Raw genomic sequence first — 21,466 nt, forward strand, 5'->3', positions numbered from 1 at the left:
ACCGCCTTTCCTCTCCACCATCCAACTCTTAGATAGAGCTCAGCTTTTCTCGTGACCAAAAGCCAAACCCTAAACTTAGAGTGAGACAGCAGTCAGACAGGCTAGCATAGGTCCAAGATACAGGCGGACGGTAGCCCGCATCCCCTCACTAAAAAAAAAAACCCACACCAGGGGATAAAAAAAAAAGAGCGTGAAAAGGGGTTACCACAAATAACATCCTAACCTAAATAAATAAAAATATTAGACTCTAGATAAAGAGTCTGCCAACATATTTTCTTTGCCGGCAATATATTTAATGGAAATATTATAGGGCTGCAGCCTTAGCATCCAGCGCATAAGCCTTGTGTTGTGGTTCTTCATGGCTTGGAGATATACTAGAGGATTGTGATCACTGTAGACTGTGACCACCTGCGATGTCTGGCCCACATAAACATCGAAATGCTCCGAAGCCAGTACCAGCGCGAGGGCTTCTTTTTCAATGGTAGAGTAAGCCCTCTGATGTGGCTGGAACTTGGCTGAAAAGTATGCTACAGGCTGCAACTCCTCGTTCCCGATTTGTAATAGTACTGCCCCAACCCCAGACTCACAAGCATCTACCTGTAATGAAAAAGGTTTGGAGAAGTCTGGAGACAAGAGAATGTGTGCAGTACACAATAATCTTTTTGCTTTATTAAAAGCAGTGTTACAGTCTGAGGTCCAATTAAAGGGAAATTTGTGACTGGTAAGAGGGGCTACAATATCTGAGAAATTCTTACAGAATCTTCTGTAAAATCCTATCATGCCTAGGAAACGTTGAAGAGATTTCCTATCATGAGGAACTGGATAATCTTTAATAGAAAGAACTTCAGCAAGTTTAGGTGCAACTTTACCACTACCTACTTCATGGCCTAGAAAAGTGACAGTGGCCTGGCCAAAGGAAGATTTAGATAAATTAACTGTTAAATGGGAACTCTTAAAGGTCTCAAAAAGAGCCTTAAGTCTAAGTAGGTGTTGATCCCAAGTATCAGACACCACAACAATATCATCTAGGTACGCTGCCGTGCCTTCAAGTCCTTTAATAGCCTGATGGATAAGTTTCTGGAATGAAGAGGGGGAATTTTTCATTCCGAAGGGGGTAACTGTGTATTGATAATGACCTCCTGGAATTACGAAGGCAGAGATTTCCTTCGCCTTATCTGTCAAAGGTACCTGATAGTAGCCTTTAAGGAGATCTAACTTGGACACAAAAGTAGCCTTACCCACAAAGTCAATTACGTCATCCAGACGAGGAAGAGGGTAAGCATCTGTAATTGTGACCTCGTTCACTTTACGGTAGTCTGTACACATACGAAACCCTCCATCAGCCTTCTTCACAAGGATGCACGGTGAAGCCCATGGACTAGACTCCTCCTCCACTAAACCATGCTTTAACAAAAATTCTACTTCCTGCTGAAGTAGCCTTTGCTTTTCAGGATTAGCTCTGTAGGGGGAGAGTTTAATTGGTTTAGAGTTTCCCACATCTACATCATGATAACCTAACTTACATTTTTTCGGCACATCCGAAAAAATATTAGGATATGACTGTAGAAGCTCAGTTAAATTTGTTGCTTGCATTTCAGATAATCCCTCCATTAAAGGGCTAGGATCCTTGAGGAGGACAGAATTTGAAAGTTTAATATTAATTTCAGAGATAGAGTGCATAGAGTCAGAGTCATCCTCAGAGGTAGAGGACAGAGTCATTACTGGGACTTTATCTGGTGTATGGAAATACTTTGATTAATGTGGTAAGTTTTAGTTTTTGAGGTCTTATCAATGGGAGCTACCACATAATTTACATCTGCTTTCAAGGTGTGGCCAGGTATAGGTTCCTGCACCAACACCGTGTCTCCTGGATGGAAGGAGCGGAATTGTGCACTTCTATCATACCTCTGTTTCATCTTACTTTGAGCTGTCTTTAGGTTAGCCTTGGCTAACTGACGTGCCACCTGCAACCTTGAAGATGGGTTGTAGAGTGTTGAGCTAACGTCTTCTCCCATCCATCCGAAGAGGACCTTGTACATTGTGCCCAAAGATCAGCTCAAACGGACTATACCCTGTAGACTCTTGCACCGTCTCTCGTACTGAGAACAGCAACAAAGGTAGTGATTCATCCCAGTCTGTAGGAAAGTGCATGCAAAAAGTTCTCATCATTGTTTTTAATGTCTGATGGAATCTTTCCAAGGCGCCTTGGGACTGAGGATGATAGGCAGTGGATAAGTTGTGGATTATCCCTAACCTAATTAATACTTCCCTAAATGCTTTGGCAGTAAAGTTAGTACCTTGATCACTTTGAATAGTTTTAGGAATGCCAAAACAAGAAATGAATTTTGTTAAAGCTTTGAGAATAGCTTTAGTATTAATACTGCACATGGGAATTGCTTCAGGGTATCTGGTTACTTTATCCATAATCGTAAATAAATACTGATTTCCAGACTTTGACCTAGGTAGTGGACCTACACAATCTATAATTAAATCTGCAAAAGGTTCTCCATCAGCAGGTATAGGTTGGAGAGGTGCAGGTTTAATGGAATGTCCAGGTTTCCCAACTTGCTGACATTCTCAGCAACACCTAATATGATTCTTCACATCTTTCTTTAATTTTGGCCAATAAAATTCTTTTGTGATACTATACAAGGTTTTTGTAATTCCTGAGTGACCTCCTAATGACGTATTATGAGCTATATTTAATATTTGAGGTCTATACTTTGTTGGAACTACTAACCTGTTAAACAATTGCTGGCCCTCTATCTCCTTACCAGTCTCAGTGCAGATCAAATAATCGTTTTTAACTTCATACTTGACCGGATGACCCAAAGAGGATTTACCCATGGCTGCCTCAAAAGCGAATTTTAAAGAAGGGTCCTTTTGTTGTTCCTCCCAGGACAGTCCCTCGGGCATGGAAACAGAGACATCTGGCAATCCTGCAACCTGGGAATAGGAAGGCTTGATCGGGGTCTGTTCACTTGATCTACGAGGCTCTGGCCAGTTTTCCTCGTAAAACAATGTGGCTATTCCGAGATCGGAGTCGTCCAAGGATAGGTCAACATTCCCTCCAGGCAATCCTTGGGATGTTGCCCGAGTTATGGCCAACACCGGAGAAGAATTAATCATTATAGGTTCAGGACACGAACTAATAGTAGTAATGTTATTACCCAGTAATAACATGGCATCTTTCATGGGGAGTCCTTTTGAGACACCTACAGTCAAGTACCCAGTGTAATATTTGCACTGTACATAAATTTTATGCAAAGGAACAGAATATATAGCTCCTCCAAATGCTTCCAATAAAACAGAGGAATTCAAGGAAGTGTTCTCTGAAAGGGGTAATATTCCTTCTCTTACAAGTGAGCAATATGCTCCAGTATCTCTAAAGGTCTTTACTTTAGTTGTTTCTGAGTTTTCCTGAAGGAAAATTAGACTCTTGCAATGATAAGGGGCCATACCTTTTTCTACTTCTCTAGGGGACATGTTACTAGGGATATTAGAGATTTTCCCAATGGGTTGGGGTTTATGGGGGCAGTTGGGACGGATGTGACCTACTTTGTTGCAGAGGAAGCAGACGACAGGCTTGCCCTTTACTCCCTGCTGACGTTGCAAATGGTGTCGTTCTGGCTGGTGTCTCTCTGGATACTGTTGTAGAGATGCACCATGAGTAGTTTGCCTCTCCGCAGGTGGACCATAGGTTGAGAAGCGTGGCTCACCAGGTGGCTTAGTTGGCTGACATAGACGTTCTCTCTCCGGCTGGCACTTCATTCTCCAAGGTTGACGATCTCTGCTCATGCCAGGCTGTTGAAAAGAGAGACGGGACCGCTCGGACAAGGAGCGGTTAGTTTTGAAGGTATCAGCCAACCTGGTTGCCTCCAATGCAGTGGTTAAGTCACGATACTGCAGAAAGACTCTAACCTCTGGTCCCACAGACTCCAGCAGGTTATCAATCAGAATAAGCTGCACCAGCTCCTCAAAGGTAGAGACACCACTTGCTTTATACCAGCTGGTAAAAGCTTTGGTTTGCTGTCTCACAAAGTCCACTAGGGATTGACTAAGCTGTCGTCTGCCCAGCTTAAAATTTTTTTTATATTTGGCTGGGATACACGTATATGCTCCCAACACTGTGGTCTTCACTACTAGATAATCAGAAAATTCAGCGTCATTTAATACTGATGTAAATTCCCGTGCCTTGCCCAATAATGCTGTATGAACCAACGATTCCCAATGCTGTTCCGGCCACGTCAAGGCTCGAGCCTGATTTTCGAAGCTTTCGAAAAATTGCTCTGGTTCGGCCTCATTGAAGCAGGGAACAAGCTGTACTACTTTTTGTAAACTAAAATCATTTACAGAATGCGAAAACTGCCTCCTTTCTCTTTCCCTATCAAATTCTTCCCTTGCGAATGCTCTCTGTTCCCTAGTTTGCTCAAGATTGATTTTTGCCAGCCCAAGTGCCAACGACGCTGATTCACCCTGAGACAACCCAGCTACACTATACTGACCATTTTGCTCCGTAGGTGTATCATCTTCCTCCTGCGAGAACATTGTAGTTTTTGCCCTAGCTCCCGTAGAGGGAGGAGTCTGATGTGCCATCTCTTCTTCTATAAGTTTGTCAGCAATCAGTGAACGCAGTTGCGCAGCTGTGAGAGTGCGTTTGTATGTAATGCCAATGGAACGAGCAATTTGCCAACAACGCTGTAGGGACAATTTAGGTAGGTTATGCAAAGTATATGCCGACACCAGACGTCTGACTCATCTAGGTGGCATAAGTTATTCGCTATGCACAGTACGATTGCAGAATACCCCAACGTAACACGTTAATTTGCAGAACACGCTTAGCTATGCACAGTACGATTGCAGAATACGCATACAAGCAAAGCTGACTGCAAAATTCTCCACACCGAACAGGCTAGTAACAACTGACACACAAAATTTGTAAAGCAATGCCAGACAGCTACACTGTTCTAGAAGATTGACCATAGCAAAGCGAGCACACCGAACAAGCTAATAGTGAGCTGTTGAACGATCACACAATAGCAAGGCTGACCATAAAGCAACTGACACGCAAACTTTGTAAAGCGTAGGCAAAGCTAATGCAAAGCCAGACAGCAAGCTGCACAATGTTCCTGCTACGAGCTTCACCCTAAGCTCAACCGTTTCTCTAAGTCCAGCTCCAGCTCCCGGACAGGCCCCCATATTACAACCCAGGATTCCAAATGGCCTGTTATCCTGGGTGTAATGGGAGCAAAATAAACACAGCAGAAAAAGTTTAGACTTATATTATCCTTCACCAATTTAGAACAGCAATATGTACACTATGTACAGTGATAAGTATAGTGCACTCCACGGTAAGCAAGGCAGAAATAGAAGCCACAAGATAGCAGACCGTGCTTCAACCAGCTCTAGAATGGGAATGACAAGGGCAGACAGGAGAGCGGTACCCACATAACCTCTGCGATTGCCAAAACCATCTTCTTATTGGCTAGAACCTGGTCACTAGTTGAACGACGGGGCCCCATCATCAACTCTTAGCAACCTGGTTCGCTGGTTGGGGGAGATAGCCTGTAAATGAGGGTGTGTACATGCGCCGAATAAAGGTTACGTACTCTTTGCATGCCACAGCATCTATGCCTATGTCATCATTTGTGGTTGTCTCAGACTCCCTTAGTGCTTGACAGGCTATACAGAAATTTAATACACCTCACCCCTTAGTCCTCCGTATCCAACTTTGGCTACACCGCATCTCTTCCAAGCATAAAGATATTGTTTTTTGTTGGGTCCCTGGTCATATTGACGTACAGGGCAATGAACAGGCAGACTGCTGCGCAGTCAGCAGTACATGACCTACCAGTTTCATATAGAGGTGTTCCATTTACGGACTATTTTGCTGCAATAGCTACCCACCTTAACACCCGTTGGCAACAACGTTGGTCTACTCTGCTCGGTAACAAGCTTCAGTCTATTAAACCGAGTATAGGTTACTGGTCGTCTTCTTGTCACCAGTGTCGAGGTTGGGAGACTACTCTCTCCCGTCTTCGCATTGGCCATACTTGTCTTACTCTTGGTTATCTCATGGAGAGGCGCCCTGCTCCTCTCTGTGAGAATTGTCAGGTTCCATTATCGGTTAGCCACATTCTATTAGACTGCCCACTTTATCAACGAGCATGCAGAATATACCTCCAACATCGTCTTCGCTCCGCTGCTCTCTCTTTACCTTCCCTTCTCGCTGATGGACCCACCTTTCATCCTGACTCTCTCATTGACTTTTTGACAACAACTCGCTTACTTCACAAACTCTAATGATACCTTCAGCCTTTTCTACCTCAATCTCTTGCTGCCCTCTACCCCCGCACTATCCCCTGCCCCGCTGTTTTCTGTAACTTACTGATCATCCCTCCCCCTTTCTACCGCCCAATACCCTCGCTTCCTTCCCTACCCTGCAGCGCTGTATAGCCCTTGTGGCTTAGCGCTTCTTTTTGATTATAATAAATAATAATGTGAGCTTTAGGACTTGCCTGCCATGGGCTTGAGCCCCACCCATTTTGTGACTTGTTTGCAATCATGTTATTAAGATTTCATGAGTCATAACTCATACTCTTAGTTCAGTAAAATAATGGAGAGAATGGAAGGGCGTTATAGTATTTTGATCAAGGACAAAAACCAATGTTACATGCCACTTAGTATGTTAATGAATGGGTTGACTCTGACAGTATTCCTACTTATCAAACTCACTGAAAATGATATTAAGAATGTTGTCTTGAATCCAGATGTATATAATGAACATGATGACAGTGATGAGGAGCATGCTAATAAGAGTACAGATGTACTGTAGGTGTGACACTGGAGTAGAAAAATACATCTTTTTTGTCAAGTTAGCAGAGGTAATATAAAAGAAAAAGTTGTAATCTGTCAACTGTGAGTCAACTAGTACAGTACCAAGGCAATGCTGTAGACATCATTTGAAAATATTGTTATTAAAACATTTAATCCTATTCCTTTCAGAGCAGCTGCCATAAGATGTAGAGAGAAAAAGAAGAAATGGATTGAAAACCTCTCTATAAAATATGATGAGCTAGGATCCATCAATCAAAAATTACAGAATGAAGTATCATCTCTGCGTTCAGAAGTTGCTGTCCTTAAATCAATGCTTCTGCAGCACAAGGATTGTCCTGTGACTCTCGCCATGCAGGGAGGTGTGTGTGTCAGTTTCTTCAAATAGAGAGGTCTTCTTACTTTTGTCAGTAGGAATATATACACTTGATGCGATGTATTTGAGGTACAAGTACAACATATATAGAAATGAAAATGTTTAAATTCCAAGGTAGTGTTCACTTGGCTATGGTAGAAGGGTTCCAGTATTCCTGTAGACTGACCCTGGTAATAGTCCTCTATACATGGCAGATAGTGTTCTAACAGACCTGCAGACAGACCATAGTAAATGTTTACCTACACAGTGTGCAAAAGTTCAAAGAATCCTGCAGACTGGCCTTGGTGGTGGCCTCTACACATGGTACAAAGATTCATATATGTCCTGCAGACTTGCCATAGCAGTGTCCACCCACTCAGGGTAGAAGGGTTCTTCAAGTAGTCCTGCAGATTGACCATGGTTATGTCCACCTACACATAGTAGAGGGACTCAGTCTTATAGACTTGCCATGAGTCTGGTTTGTGGCTTAGAGGTCTTTGTAAAGTCTCATATGGTCTTTGTACTGACCATTGTGACATCTCTAAAGTCCTCTAAGCCACATACCAGACTCAGGAATGCTGGAATTTACAGTATTCCCTGCAGAGGATGGAACTCAGTCTATGTTAAGGAAACAGAAGCTTACCTTATGATCTGGAACACAACTATGCCTGCAGAATGGATAACATGTGTTCATAGTACTGCAACTCCCACTCAGTGGATGGGATAGGGCCAGATGTAGTCACATATAGATGCCTGGATTCACCTACAATAAAACATACAAACACCATCAAATAAAACTGGTATATTAACTTTAGCAATCTTTATAGTATGACTTGTTCTAGAAGGAAAAATAAGTTTGGGTCAGTAGTGTGCCTGCAGTACCTCAAACCTAAAACCTGACTCTTGCAACCAACCTCTGTATTACTTAAGCTGTTTATTTCTCATATCTGTTATGGCTTGATAAAGCCAGTCCCTGGGTGAAACATTGTAAAATAAACTATATGTACTGTTTGGAATGCAGGAATAATAAATGCCAGTGTTATTTGAAATATTTTTTTTTTTTTAATCATTACACTGGCCGATTCCCACCAAGGCAGGGTGGCCCAAAAAAGAAAAACTTTCACCATCATTCACTCCATCTCTGTCTTGCCAGAAGGGTGCTTTACACTACAGTTTTTAAACTGCAACATTAACACCCCTCCTTCAGAGTGCAGGCACTGTACTTCCCATCTCCAGGACTCAAGTCCGGCCTGCCGGTTTCCCTGAACCCCTTCATAAATGTTACTTTGCTCACACTCCAACAGCACGTCAAGTATTAAAAACCATTTGTCTCCATTCACTCCTATCAAACACGCTCACGCATGCCTGCTGGAAGTCCAAGCCCCTCGCACACAAAACCTCCTTTACCCCCTCCCTCCAACCTTTCCTAGGTTGACCCCTACCACGCCTTCCTTCCACTACAGACTGATACACTCTTGAAGTCACTCTGTTTCGCTCCATTCTCTCTACATGTCCGAACCACCTCAACAACCCTTCCTCAGCCCTCTGGACAACAGTTTTGGTAATCCCGCACCTCCTCCTAACTTCCAAACTACGAATTCTCTGCATTATATTCACACCACACATTGCCCTCAGACATGACATCTCCGCTGCCTCCAGCCTTCTCCTCGCTGCAACATTCATCACCCATGCTTCACACCCATATAAGAGCATTGGTAAAACTATACTCTCATACATTCCCCTCTTTGCCTCCAAGGACAAAGTTCTTTGTCTCCACAGACTCCTAAGTGCACCACTCACCCTTTTCCCCTCATCAATTCTATGATTCACCTCATCTTTCATAGACCCATCCGCTGACACGTCCACTCCCAAATATCTGAATACATTCACCTCCTCCATACTCTCTCCCTCCAATCTGATATCCAATCTTTTATCACCTAATCTTTTTGTTATCCTCATTACCTTACTCTTTCCTGTATTCACTTTTAATTTTCTTCTTTTGCACACCCTTCCAAATTCATCCACCAACCTCTGCAGCTTCTCTTCAGAATCTCCCAAGAGCACAGTGTCATCAGCAAAGAGCAACTGTGACAACTCCCACTTTATGTGTGATTTTTTATCTTTTAACTCCACGCCTCTTGCCAAGACCCTCGCATTTACTTCTCTTACAACCCCATCTATAAATATATTAAACAACCATGGTGACATCACACATCCTTGTCTAAGGCCTACTTTTACTGGGAAATAATTTCCCTCTTTCCTACATACTCTAACTTGAGCCATCACTATCCTTGTAAAAACTCTTCACTGCTTTCAGTAACCTACCTCCTACACCATACACCTGCAACATCTGCCACATTGCCCCCCTATCCACCCTGTCATATGCCTTTTCCAAATCCTCTTTAGCCTTATCTAAATACTGTTCACTTATATGTTTCACTGTAAACACCTGGTACACACATCCCCTACCTTTCCTAAAGCCTCCTTGTTCATCTGCTGTCCTATTCTCTGTCTTACTCTTAATTCTTTCAATAATAACTCTACCATACACTTTACCAGGTATACTCAACAGACTTATCCCCCTATAATTTTTGCACTCTCTTTTGTCCCCTTTGCCTTTATACAAAAGAACTATGCATGCTCTCTGCCAATCCCTAGGTACCTTATCCTCTTCTATACATTTATTAAATAATTGCACCAACCACTCCAAAACTATATCCCCACCTGCTTTTAACATTTCTATCTTTATCCCATCAATCCCGGCTGCCTTACCCCCTTTCATTTTACCTACTGCCTCACGAACTTCCCCCACACTCACAACTGGCTCTTCCTCACTCCTACAAGATGTTATTCCTCCTTGCCCTATACACGAAATCACAGCTTCCCTATCTTCATCAACATTTAACAATTCCTCAAAATATTCCCTCCATCTTCCCAATGCCTCTTACTCTCCATTTAATAACTCTCCTCTCCTATTTTTAACTGACAAATCCATTTGATCTCTAGGCTTCCTTAACTTGTTAATCTCACTCCAAAACTTTTTCTTATTTTCAACAAAATTTGTTGATAACATCTCACCCACTCTCTCATTTGCTCTCTTTTTACATTGCTTCACCACTCTCTTAACCTCTCTCTTTTTCTCCATATACTCTTCCCTCCTTGCATCACTTCTACTTTGTAAAAACTTCTCATATGCTAACTTTTTCTCCCTTACTACTCTCTTTACATCATCATTCCACCAATCGCTCCTCTTCCCTCCCGCACCCACTTTCCTGTAACCACAAACTTCTGCTGAACACTCTAACACTACATTTTTGAGTGTTCAGCAGAAGTTTGTGGTTACAGGAAAGTGGGTGCGGGAGGGAAGAGGAGCGATTGGTGGAATGATGTAAAGAGAAATGTTAATTAATATTCCAGTTTCTTAGTGTGTACCTAATAAATCCTTACCTAACCAGAAGTGGACAGACTAAATCATTGACATGATCTTATTGTCAAGACCACACTGAAGGCCAGCATAGTTAAATGTGCATGTAGGACCTGCACCAAACTTCTTTTAGGTAAAGGAAATTATATTTGTAGTAAATCTCAAATTTTCAATAACAATAAAAGTTCATTTATATATGACTCCAAGGATGATGTCATTATTTTATGGTGGATTGCTTGTGAATTGATTGGTTAGACAATAATCAATTGCTAAAGTTAGATGTGAAGGTTAAATGAGGGTTTATCTAAATCTTGTAATTAAAGTTAGGAATTTTGTTTCTATGGGTAAATTTTTGGGATTCATTCAGATTCCAACTTACAAAAGTTCTGGGTGATTTAAACTGGTGTACAGACCAGTGTAACATTTTGTGAAGGTATTCAGGGAAACCAGTTAGCCAGACTTAAGTCCTGGAGGCAGGAAATACAGTGCCTGCACTCTAAAGGAGGGGTGAGGATATTTGCTGTTTTGAAGGGTCGTCTGAACTGTTATATCAGCACACCTCTGGCAAGACAGTGATAGTGTGAATAATGATAAGTGTTTCTTTTTTGGGTCACCTTTGTGGTTGTCTCAGACTCCCTTAGTGCTTTACAGGCTATACAGAAATTTGATACACCTCACCCCTTAGTCCTCCGTATCCAACTTTGGCTACGCCGCATCTTTACCAAGCATAAAGATATTGTTTTTTGTTGGGTCCCTGGTCATGTTGACGTACAGGGCAATGAACAGGCAGACACTGCTGCGCAGTCAGCAGTACATGACCTACCAGTTTCATATAGAGGTATTCCATTTATGGACTATTTTGCTGCAATAGCTACCCACCTTCACACCTGTTGGCAACAATGTTGGTCTACTATGCTCGGTAACAAACTTCAATCTATTAAACCGAGTATGTATAGGTTACTGGCCGTCTTCTTGTCACCAGTGTCGAGGTTGGGGGACTACTCTCTCCCGTCTTCGCATTGGCCATACTCGTCTTACTCATGGATATCTCATGGAGAGGTGCCCTGCTCCTCTCTGTGAGATATCCATATTTTTAGTATGTTTTTAATATATTGATGAACCTTGGGAGGGAAACATTAAGAAAGTAATTTAGAGTGAACTTAAGCATTAATTAGTTTGCAAGCACATAAAATGTTGTACAGTGCATTGTTCAGTTTTATTTAGCTTGTAAATGCAGTTGACTCAGTTTGCTTTATTTTGGTCGGTTATACATACAGTAGTTGTCACAGAAATGTGCCCACATAAACGGATCAGATTGGATATCAGAGAGGATGAAGGGAGTATGGAGGAAGTGTATGTGTTCAGATATTTGGGAGTGGACTTTGGCAGATGGTTCTGTGACAGATGAGGTGAACCATAGAACTGACGAAGGGAAAAGGTGGGTAGTTGATGAATGAAACACTTGTGTAGCATTTGGGTATCTTTATTGTGGAATAATGTTGCACAAGTGTCTCATTTATCAACTTTTTTTGGTTTTCTAAACCATTTATGTAATAAAGTGGGTGGTGCATTGTGGCACCTGTGTAGACAAACAACTTTATCAATAGAGGCAAAAAGGAAAATGTATCAGAGTATAGTGGCATCAACACTGTTGTATGGATGTAAAGCATGGGTTTTGAATGTTTCAGCAAGGAGGAGGAGGCAGGAGGTGGTGGAGATATTGTGTTTGTAGGCAATGTGTGATGTGAATATTATGCAGTGAGTTTGGAGATTAGGAGGTGAGGTGTTAACAAAAGCATTATTCAGAGGCCTGAGGAGGAGCTGAAGTGGTTTGGACATATAGAGAGGATGGAGAAAAATAGGATGACTAAAAGGGTGTATTAATCTAGGGTGGAGGGAAGGAGGGGTAGAGGCCATCATAGGGGGTAATTGAGGTTTTGAGTGCTGGGGGCTTGGACATCCAAGAGGCTTGTGTGAGTGTATTATATAGGAATGAGAAAAGGCAAATAGTTTTCATGATTTGATGTGCTGCTGGAGAGGGAGCAAGGTGACATTTATGAAGGGATTCAAGGAAACTGGTTGGCTGGACTTGAGTCATAGATGTGGGAAGTACAGTGTCTGCACTCAGATGGAGGTGTGGGGTGTTGTGATCTGGATGGTCATTTGAATTCTGATGTCAGTACCCTTCAGGCAATAGTGATGGAATGAGCGACAATGGAAGTTCTTTCTTCTTGTCGGGTCACCCTACCTTGATGGGAGACAACTAGTGTTAAAAAAAATAAACAGTTACACAGCTAATGAGAATTCTTACTTAAAACTTCTCATTTTTCAACAAACTGGCCATTTCCCATAGAATTAGGGTGGCCCAAAAAGAAAAACAAAAGTTTCTCTTTTTAACTTTAGTTATGCACACAGGAGAAGTGGTTACTAGGCCCTTCCTCCCAGCATTTTAGTCACTTTTTACAACATGCATGGCTTACGGAGGAAAAATTCTGTTCCACTTCCCCATGGAGATAAGAGGAAATAAACAAGAAGAACTAGTAAGAAAATAGAAGAAAACTGAGAGGGGTGTGTATATGCTTATGATGCGTGCATGTATAGTGTGATGTAAGTGTAGGTAGATGTTGCAGGTTGTACCTGAAATCTTGCATGTTTATGAGACAGAAAAGAGACACCAGCAATCCTGCCATCATGTAAAACAATTACAGGTTTCCGTTTTACACTCACTTGGCAGGACGGTAGTACCTCCCTGGTCGGCTGTTGTCTACCAACCTACTACCTACATTACCATAAACTCTTGTTTTAAAAACAAAATAATGAAATATTTATGGATTCCTCATCTAAACTAGCATTTCGTAGGATTACCCTTCCTCTTGATGCATTCCTTATCTCCTAGGCACTGGTAAGGCTAACTTATGGGGGATAGAAGAGTCAGTACCCTGCCACACCTGCTTACTGGCATTCGAGATTTTGGGGTTAGAGGATACGTCCCTACCATGAAGCTTGCACTTAATAAGATTCCAAATGTTCTCTATCAGCTTTAAGTCTGGTGAGAGTTACCAGGCCAGTCATTAAAGTATGAAATTTCAGAATCATATAGTAAATTTTTTATATCTTTGGCAGTATGGCAAGGGGCAACACTGTCTTGCTTACAAAAACTGCCCTGGCTCTTCTCGAAACTCAGGCAAATAGTCTGCTGAAAATGTACTTACACGCCTGCATGTTTATTATACCTGTCTATAATAACTACATATCTGTGACTCTAAATACTTCCTGTCTTTTTATTTTATTCCACACTGTACTTGAAGAAGAGACATGATACACATTGCAAAACAAACTTTTATTGGCAGAGTGTTTTACTCTGTTAACCCTTTGAGGGTTTCGGTCGTACTAGTACGGCTTACGACCCAGTGTTTTTGACGTACTAGTATGCCTAAATTCTAGCTCCCTCAAATCTAATTAGAGAAAGCTGGTAGGCCTACATATGAAAGAATGGGTCTATGTGGCCAGTGTGTGTGCAGTATAAAAAAAATCCTGCAGCACACAGTGCGTAATGAGAAAAAAAAACTTTGACCGTGTTTTTGGAATAAAACAGCGACTTTGCACTGTATTTTCGTATGGTATTTATTGTTGTATTCTAGTTTTCTTGGTCTCATTTTATAGAATGGGAGACATATTACAGAAATTAAGATGATTTTGACTGGTTTTACAATGAAAAGTACCTTGAAATTGAGCGCAAAGTAGCAGAAATGTTCGATTTTTATCAAAGTTCAAAAGTAAACAAATCATGCCAAGCGTCCAATACACGTCAACTGGTGAGTCTAATATTCTTTCACAAGTGCGCTGATATTATTTATACCATTTCTACACTAATGCAGTAGTCTGCATAACAGTAAATCTTCTATTTTTTGTAAGAATAAAAATTCAAAGTGGAAAGTCAAAGAAATATAAGAGGGGCCTGGGGATGTGACTAACGAACAGAGAACTTGTTATTTTAGTGCCAGGAATGTCTTCTTTGTTTATTCTGGACCCTATTCGGAAATTGGCATCTTTTGAAATTTGTGTGAAATTGGCAAAATTGCTAAATTCTGACCACTTTATTGGATAGCTGAAATTGGTAAATGGGTGGTTTCTTGTACTCATTCGATAGAAAAAATGGAGTTCTAGCGAAATAGTTATGATTTTTGTCGACTAGTACATTGGAATTGGCCGAAAATAGGGCTCAAAGTGGGCAAAATCGCCAATGCGTAAACATCGTCGAGACCGCTAACTTCGCGAGAGCATAATTCTGTAAGTTTTCCATCAAATTTCATACTTTTGGTGTCATTATGATCAGGAAAAGATTCTCTATCTTTTCATAAGAAAAAATATTTTTTTTTTTTTTTTGAAATTTGGCCGACCCTGAGAACAAGTTTCGGAGAGGGCCTGTCGATCCTCAAAGGGTTAAGAGCTTTATTAATAAAGTAAAATGTCCAAATACGAACTTGTTCTTGTCTTTCTTTTCTTTAGTGGTGTCAACAATTCACCATTTGGATACTTTCTTTAGTGGTGTCAATTCACCATTTGGATACTGACAACATATTTACAGTAGTGTTAGTCAGTATAGTGAAAGGATTTGTGTTAGTCAACTTAATGAAGAGATTTATTAGTCAACATAGAGCAGGGATTTGTATTAGTCTACATAGTGAAGGGATTTATTAGTCAACAAAGTGAAGGGATTTGTTAGTAAGCATAGTGAAGGGATATATGTTAGTCAACATGATTTTGATTAACTTTACAAGGGCTTCTACTAATACACAGTTCAGTGAGGGGTGTTTTGATTCTGATGATGTGCTCTTGATATTTACCTCTCATTTTCTAGGCACTGTGTGTCCCTTGCTTCATTACTGGTTTAGTGCATCCTAATTAATATAATAATAACAATAATAATAATAATAATAATAATAATAATAATAATAATAATAAAAAAGAAGCAATCTGAGATGCATTTGAAGACTGGCATATGTATTTTCATATGTACCAGATAGCTTGTATATTTTCTGACTGAGCCATATGAAGGCAATGCCAGAAAGTTCAATTAACTGAAAAGTTGTAGTGTGACAGCAGGGTCTTTGCTGTAATAATGTATACTACATAGCACACAGTCTCGTAACCTTTAAGTTTAGCTTTGCAAATTTTCCATCTTTGTTTAAAATATTGGTTTACTTTATAAATTATTGTTTAAACTCCATTTTTCAGATGGAAGTGTGGAGAGTATGAACTGCAGTAGGGATTTAACTCCTTTACCACCCATACTAGCGCCATTGACTGAAGGTGTTCACATTTCTTGTCAGTCTCCACTCAAGCCTCGTGCTCGGTCTCTCTCTCTACCATCAATTCCATCATCTAGCAGCACCACCATGGAACCTCTGCCTGTTAACTTATCATGCACTACTTGTGCTGCTCCACCAACAAGTACAGTGGTTACTTCTGTCTCCTCATCAACCAAGGTATACAATGTTGCAAGACTTGTAATCATACTTGTGGCATTTATTTATTTATTTATTTATTTAAAAATTTGAGCACACATACAGAGGTACAACAAATACAGGTAAGAGCAGTATGCCAAAGCCACTTATACTATGCATAGCATTACGGGCTGGCTTAAAATTAACTAAGCAATGATGAAATCAGTGATAAAACATTAATGTAAACAGGTTACTATAAAGCACAAGTGAGTATTACAAAGACAGGTCATATGGTTGTATGCATTGTTGTACATTCAGTAGAATGGAGTATTCTGTTAGGTAGTGTATTTAAAAAATAATAAAGTTAGATTGGGTTTTAGGTTTAACATTTTAACATTTTAACATTTAGGTTTAACATTTAGTTCTTTATGATGAAAAGTATTTGGGACATAAAAGATTAGTCTTTCTAAACAAACAAACAAAAAAAGATTTTTTTTTTTTATGCTGACCAGTATATCTGTTTGTGCCTGTATTCTGACAGAAAAGTGGAGATATTGCAGTCAGAGGGTAATCTAAATTGTGATATTGGGACACCTCTAGAAAGACAGTAATAGAATGAATGAAGGTGAATGTGTTTTCTTCTTTGGGTCATCCTGAAATGGCAAGACACATCCCTTGAAAAAATATTCATATGGTTTAATGAAAACATCTTTATATGGAGATAGTAACTGTTACTTCACTATTTTTTTTTTTTTACACGATACAGTTTACTGGTTAAAAGCTATTATACTATCACAGCTTATTTCAAAGCTCAGCCCTGATTAGGGTATACCACTGTTCCTTGTTTACAGCTAGTTGAACAGGGGGTAACAATTTGCTTTTAGCTTTTACCTCTTAATTGGAAAAGGCTTGCCAGCCAGCTGGAAAACTGAGATCTGCCAAGATATTATTCTATATCATTTACACATTTTGTTTCTGGATAAATTGAACTGAGTAGAACCTCTGAAAGGCATCTCAGCCTTATAGAAGCTCTGTGAGCATTAGCTTGGCTGTTAATGGGAAAGAAGAAAGTTGAATATTTCCTATCACATATGGAAAACAGATTTGAAGAAAAAGGAAACAGAAAAAAAAGTAATAAGGTATATTCTTTGCTTGATGAGATACAGGTGTTCTAGGCCCATGGTAAGGTACTAAGCTCAGTCACTCTTATCAACACTTAATCCGTAATAATAATTTTATTATTAACACATTAGCCGTTTTCCACCTTGTGAACTATACTGGTCACATACTGGATTACCAATAGAAAAAGGTATCACATAAAAGAAATCCACAAAGCATGATAAACCCTGACTGTATCACCTCAGATGAACTTGTAATGTGGATGTTTCCTAAGAAAACTATAAGTGGGATAAACAGTTTACATATTCACATTCAAAAATATAGCTTTAGCATCTAGGAGGCATGCCTACATACCTGCTAGATGTTCAAGCTCCTACAACTTAAAACCTTCACACACTCCTCACAACCCTTCTTGGGATGACCTCTCCCCCTCCTTTCTTTCATCCTGGATTTATTACCCTCTTGGCCATCTTATTCTGTTCCAGTCTCTGTATATGCTCAAACCACCTCAATGACAACTCTTCTGTCCTCTGAATAATGACTTTCATCACCCCAAACTGTCTTCTAATTCATACGCTCTGAATTCTTTGCATAATGTTCACACTACACATTGCTCTTCAACATGACATCTCCACTGCCTCCAGCTTCCTTGCTGCAGCATTTAATGCCCATACCTCACACCCATATAAAAGGTGTGGTGGCACTAGACATTGCTCTGGTACATTCCTCTTTTATTTGTCTTCATAGCTATACTATTTGTCTCCACAAATTCCTCAACACTCCACCTACCTTTTTTTTTCACTTGTCTTTCATAGACCTGTCTGCTGACATATCTCAAATATCTGATGCTGTCAAACAACTGATGTCAGACAACTGATGCTGAAAAAAAAACAACTGTAAATTATAGAGCAGGGAATTATGTAGTTGGCACTTGCAGTTCAGATAAATATGTAGCATATACATCAATCGTGTTAAAGTGTTTCACACATCTGCTCACAGAGACATAACTCTTACTCTGTGGTCACAAATTTGAATGAATAAAGTATAGTATATAGTTTGTGAATAAAGATAACTTTGTCTCTTACAGGTGGGTATTCTACCAGCAGCATCTCCAGGTGGTGTTGGAGCAGTGTCCATGAGCCCCATCAACCTGACTAACAGCTTCATAACATCTAGCCAGCAACCACCAGCCCTCATTCCCACCACCTCCAGTACCAATCTATCTCAACATTCTGGAACCATCTTTAAAATTTCAAATGCACCCATTTCCCACAACCACACCTCAACATCTCATCACACTCAGCTGCTGCTCCCAGCCACAGGATCAAATCGGGTAAGAGAAAGGTCCATTTTTAACCCAAGGCCTGCAGTTTAACTAATAAAATTGAGATGAAAATTATATTTGTGATTATTGATAGCAATCCATATTCATTGAAAAGTATTAGCATAGGCAAAGAATATAATAATGAATATACGAGTGGAGTTAATTGAAAATGTTAATTTCTCACATTTATAATTATTAGATTCTTTCAGTATGAATGTCTTTTGGTTTTATTATTATTACTATTACTGTTTGCTTTCTGAATGTTATCTTGTGAATACTTCTTTCCAAAAAAATGTTATCCATGGAAGCAAAGAAGGGAATATTTGGGAGTATAGTGGTACCAACACTCTTATATGGGTGTGAAGTATGGGTTGTACATGCTGCAACAAGGAGGAGGCTGGAGGAAGTGGAGATGTCGTGTCTAAGGGCAATGTGTATTGTAAATATTATATAGAGAATTTGTAGTGTGGAAATTAGGAGGAGGAGGAGGAGGTGGTGGTGTGGAGTTACTAAAAGTATTAGATAGAGGGCTGAAGAGGGGTTGTTGAGGTGGTTTGGTCATTTAGAGAGGATGGAGCAAAGTAGAATGACTTCGAGAGTGTATAAATCTGTAGTGGAAGGAAGGCGGGGTATGGGTTATCCTAGGAAAGGTTGGAGGGAGGGGGTAAAGGAGGTTTTGTGGGTGAGGGGCTTGGACTTCCAGCAAGCATGCATGAGCGTGTTCGATAGGAGTGAATGGAGACGAATGTTTTTTGGGACCTGACGAGCTCTTGGAGTGTGAGCAGGGTAATAATTTGTGAAGGGATTCAGGGAAACCGGCTAGCCAAACTTGAGTCCTGGAAATGGGAAGTACAATGCCTGCAATTTAAAGGAGGGGCTTAGGACATTGGCAGTTTGGAGGGATAAACTGTTGTATTTGAGTGCCTCTGCAAAGACAGTGATTATGTACGAGTGATGGTGAAAGTGTTGAATGATGATGAAAATTTTTTCTTCCTTTTTGGGTCATCCTGCCTCAGTGGGAAATGACCGACATTAAAATAGAAAATGATAAAGGTAATATAAACACAAATGCAGTATAATGTGATCCTTTATTGACTACGTTTCGCCCACACAGTGGGCTTTTTCAAGTCACAAACAGAACTACCTGGGGTGGAAGGAACGCGAGTATTTATAGTCCGGCTGAGGTCAGGTGAAGAATGCTGCATCTGATGATGTACCGAGTTGGGTTGTAGAGTCTAAAAACTTGGGTAGCCTGGGAAGGAGACTGGACAAGTTTGTGAGCAGACCTTCTACAGTGTTCTTATGTGGGATAGCGATGAAGAAGTTTCTTGGCAAGTGGTTCAGCTATGTTATAGAAGCCACTATTCTGGTTGAAGTTGTCGGATATAGAAATAAGTGATGATTCCAGGATTCTTCTGTATTGAGTGTTGTCTTCTGTGGCGATAAGTCTTGAGTTTCTGTAGTTTATCAAGTGGTTGTGTGAATTGCGGTGTTGTACGCAGGCATTCCTTGTGTCGTCAGACCTGCTTGCGTATTGGTGTTCTGAAATACGTGTTTGGAGGTCCCTTGATGTTTCGCCCACGTGTAACTTGTTGCAGTCATTACAAGGGATTATGTATACCCCTGCAGAGGATGGAGGCTTGTCCTGCCTACTACTGGTGATGTCCTTGATGGTCGTGGTTGTGGAGGTAGATACTTGGAATGATGTTTTGGCAAAGATGTTGGAAACATGTTTGGCAATGGAGTTGGTGGGAAGGACTATGTATCTCTTCTCGGCAGTGTCTTCTCTGGGTGTGTTGAAGATGTTTAGTGCTCGCCGTCTGCAGTCTCTGATGAAGTGACGAGGATAGTGGAGTTTGGAAAATACTTGTTCAATTATAGTGCATTCTTCCTCAAGGAACTCGTTGCTGCAGATTCTGAGTGCACGCAGGAAGAAGCCTATAATTACACCACGTTTGGTTTTGGTGTCGTGGTGAGAGTAGAAGTGGAGAAGATCGTTTTGGTTGGTGGGTTTTCGATAGACTTTAAAACGAAGTTCGTGGTCAGCTTTGCAGAGTAGAACATCAAGGAAAGGAAGAGTGTTGTCGACCTCTTCTTCAAGTGTGAACTGGATTGAAGGCTCGACCTGGTTGAGCTTGTCTTGGAGAGCTTGAACGTTGAAGCGTTTAGGAGTTATGAGGAGAATGTCGTCAACATAACGGAGCCAGGTGACAGACGAAGGAATAATGGTGGAGAAACGTTCGGCTTCTAGATGTTCCATGTATAGGTTCGCCAGGACTGCACTGAGTGGCGAACCCATGGGTAGTCCAAAAGTCTGCTGAAAGAGGTGATTTTCAAAAGAGAAACACGTAAAGCCAACACATAGTTCAACCAGGTCGATGAAATCGCTGGCTGGAATGGGAAGATCAAGGCATCATCTCAGCAGCCATCTCAACACGCAGCTCCCCAGTCATACCCCGACGTTACATCAATGCACTCAAAGGTTTAGCAGAAGACACGACCATCAGGGTCACCACCGCTGATAAAGGAGGTGGTGTTGTTATCATGAACACTGACGATTACAGGAACAAAATGCTCAATCTACTTAATGACCCAGATACCTACAAACCTCTCACAACTAACCAAGTGGACAACCTTACTAAAACTTTTCTTCAAAGGACTCGCCGCATTCTGAGGAGCTCAGAACAAGGGAAGAAACTTCTGCACACCATGCCCAGCAACCCCAGACCTGCCAGAATGTACGGCCTGCCAAAGACTCACAAGCCTGGTATCCCACTGAGGCCCATATCCTCGGGAATAGGCAGTGCTCCCCACCAGCTCTCAGGAATTCTCGCCAAACACCTCTCGAAACTCTTGGGTACTATCAGTCCAGCACATCTCAAACACTCAGGTGATCTTCTCAATCGCATTCGCAACATCAACATCAGGAACAAGAAACTTTCCAGCCTTGACGTGACTTCCCT

General features: G+C 40.9%; 1 protein-coding gene across 1 annotated transcript in view; it reads left to right on the plus strand.

Moving 5' to 3' along the window:
- The window catches only part of LOC128699290 (Activating transcription factor-2), a 180,420-nt gene that overhangs the window by 137,912 nt on the left and 21,042 nt on the right, over nt 1–21,466 (plus strand). Inside the window, exons 11-13 of the mRNA XM_070100800.1 lie at nt 7,006–7,196; nt 15,852–16,102; nt 18,267–18,512. Of these exons, the coding sequence (XP_069956901.1) occupies nt 7,006–7,196; nt 15,852–16,102; nt 18,267–18,512 (688 nt within the window). The remainder of the gene's footprint in view (nt 1–7,005; nt 7,197–15,851; nt 16,103–18,266; nt 18,513–21,466) is intronic.

The sequence above is a fragment of the Cherax quadricarinatus genome, chromosome 74 (genome assembly GCF_038502225.1).
Source record: "Cherax quadricarinatus isolate ZL_2023a chromosome 74, ASM3850222v1, whole genome shotgun sequence".
Lineage (NCBI taxonomy): Eukaryota > Metazoa > Arthropoda > Malacostraca > Decapoda > Parastacidae > Cherax > Cherax quadricarinatus.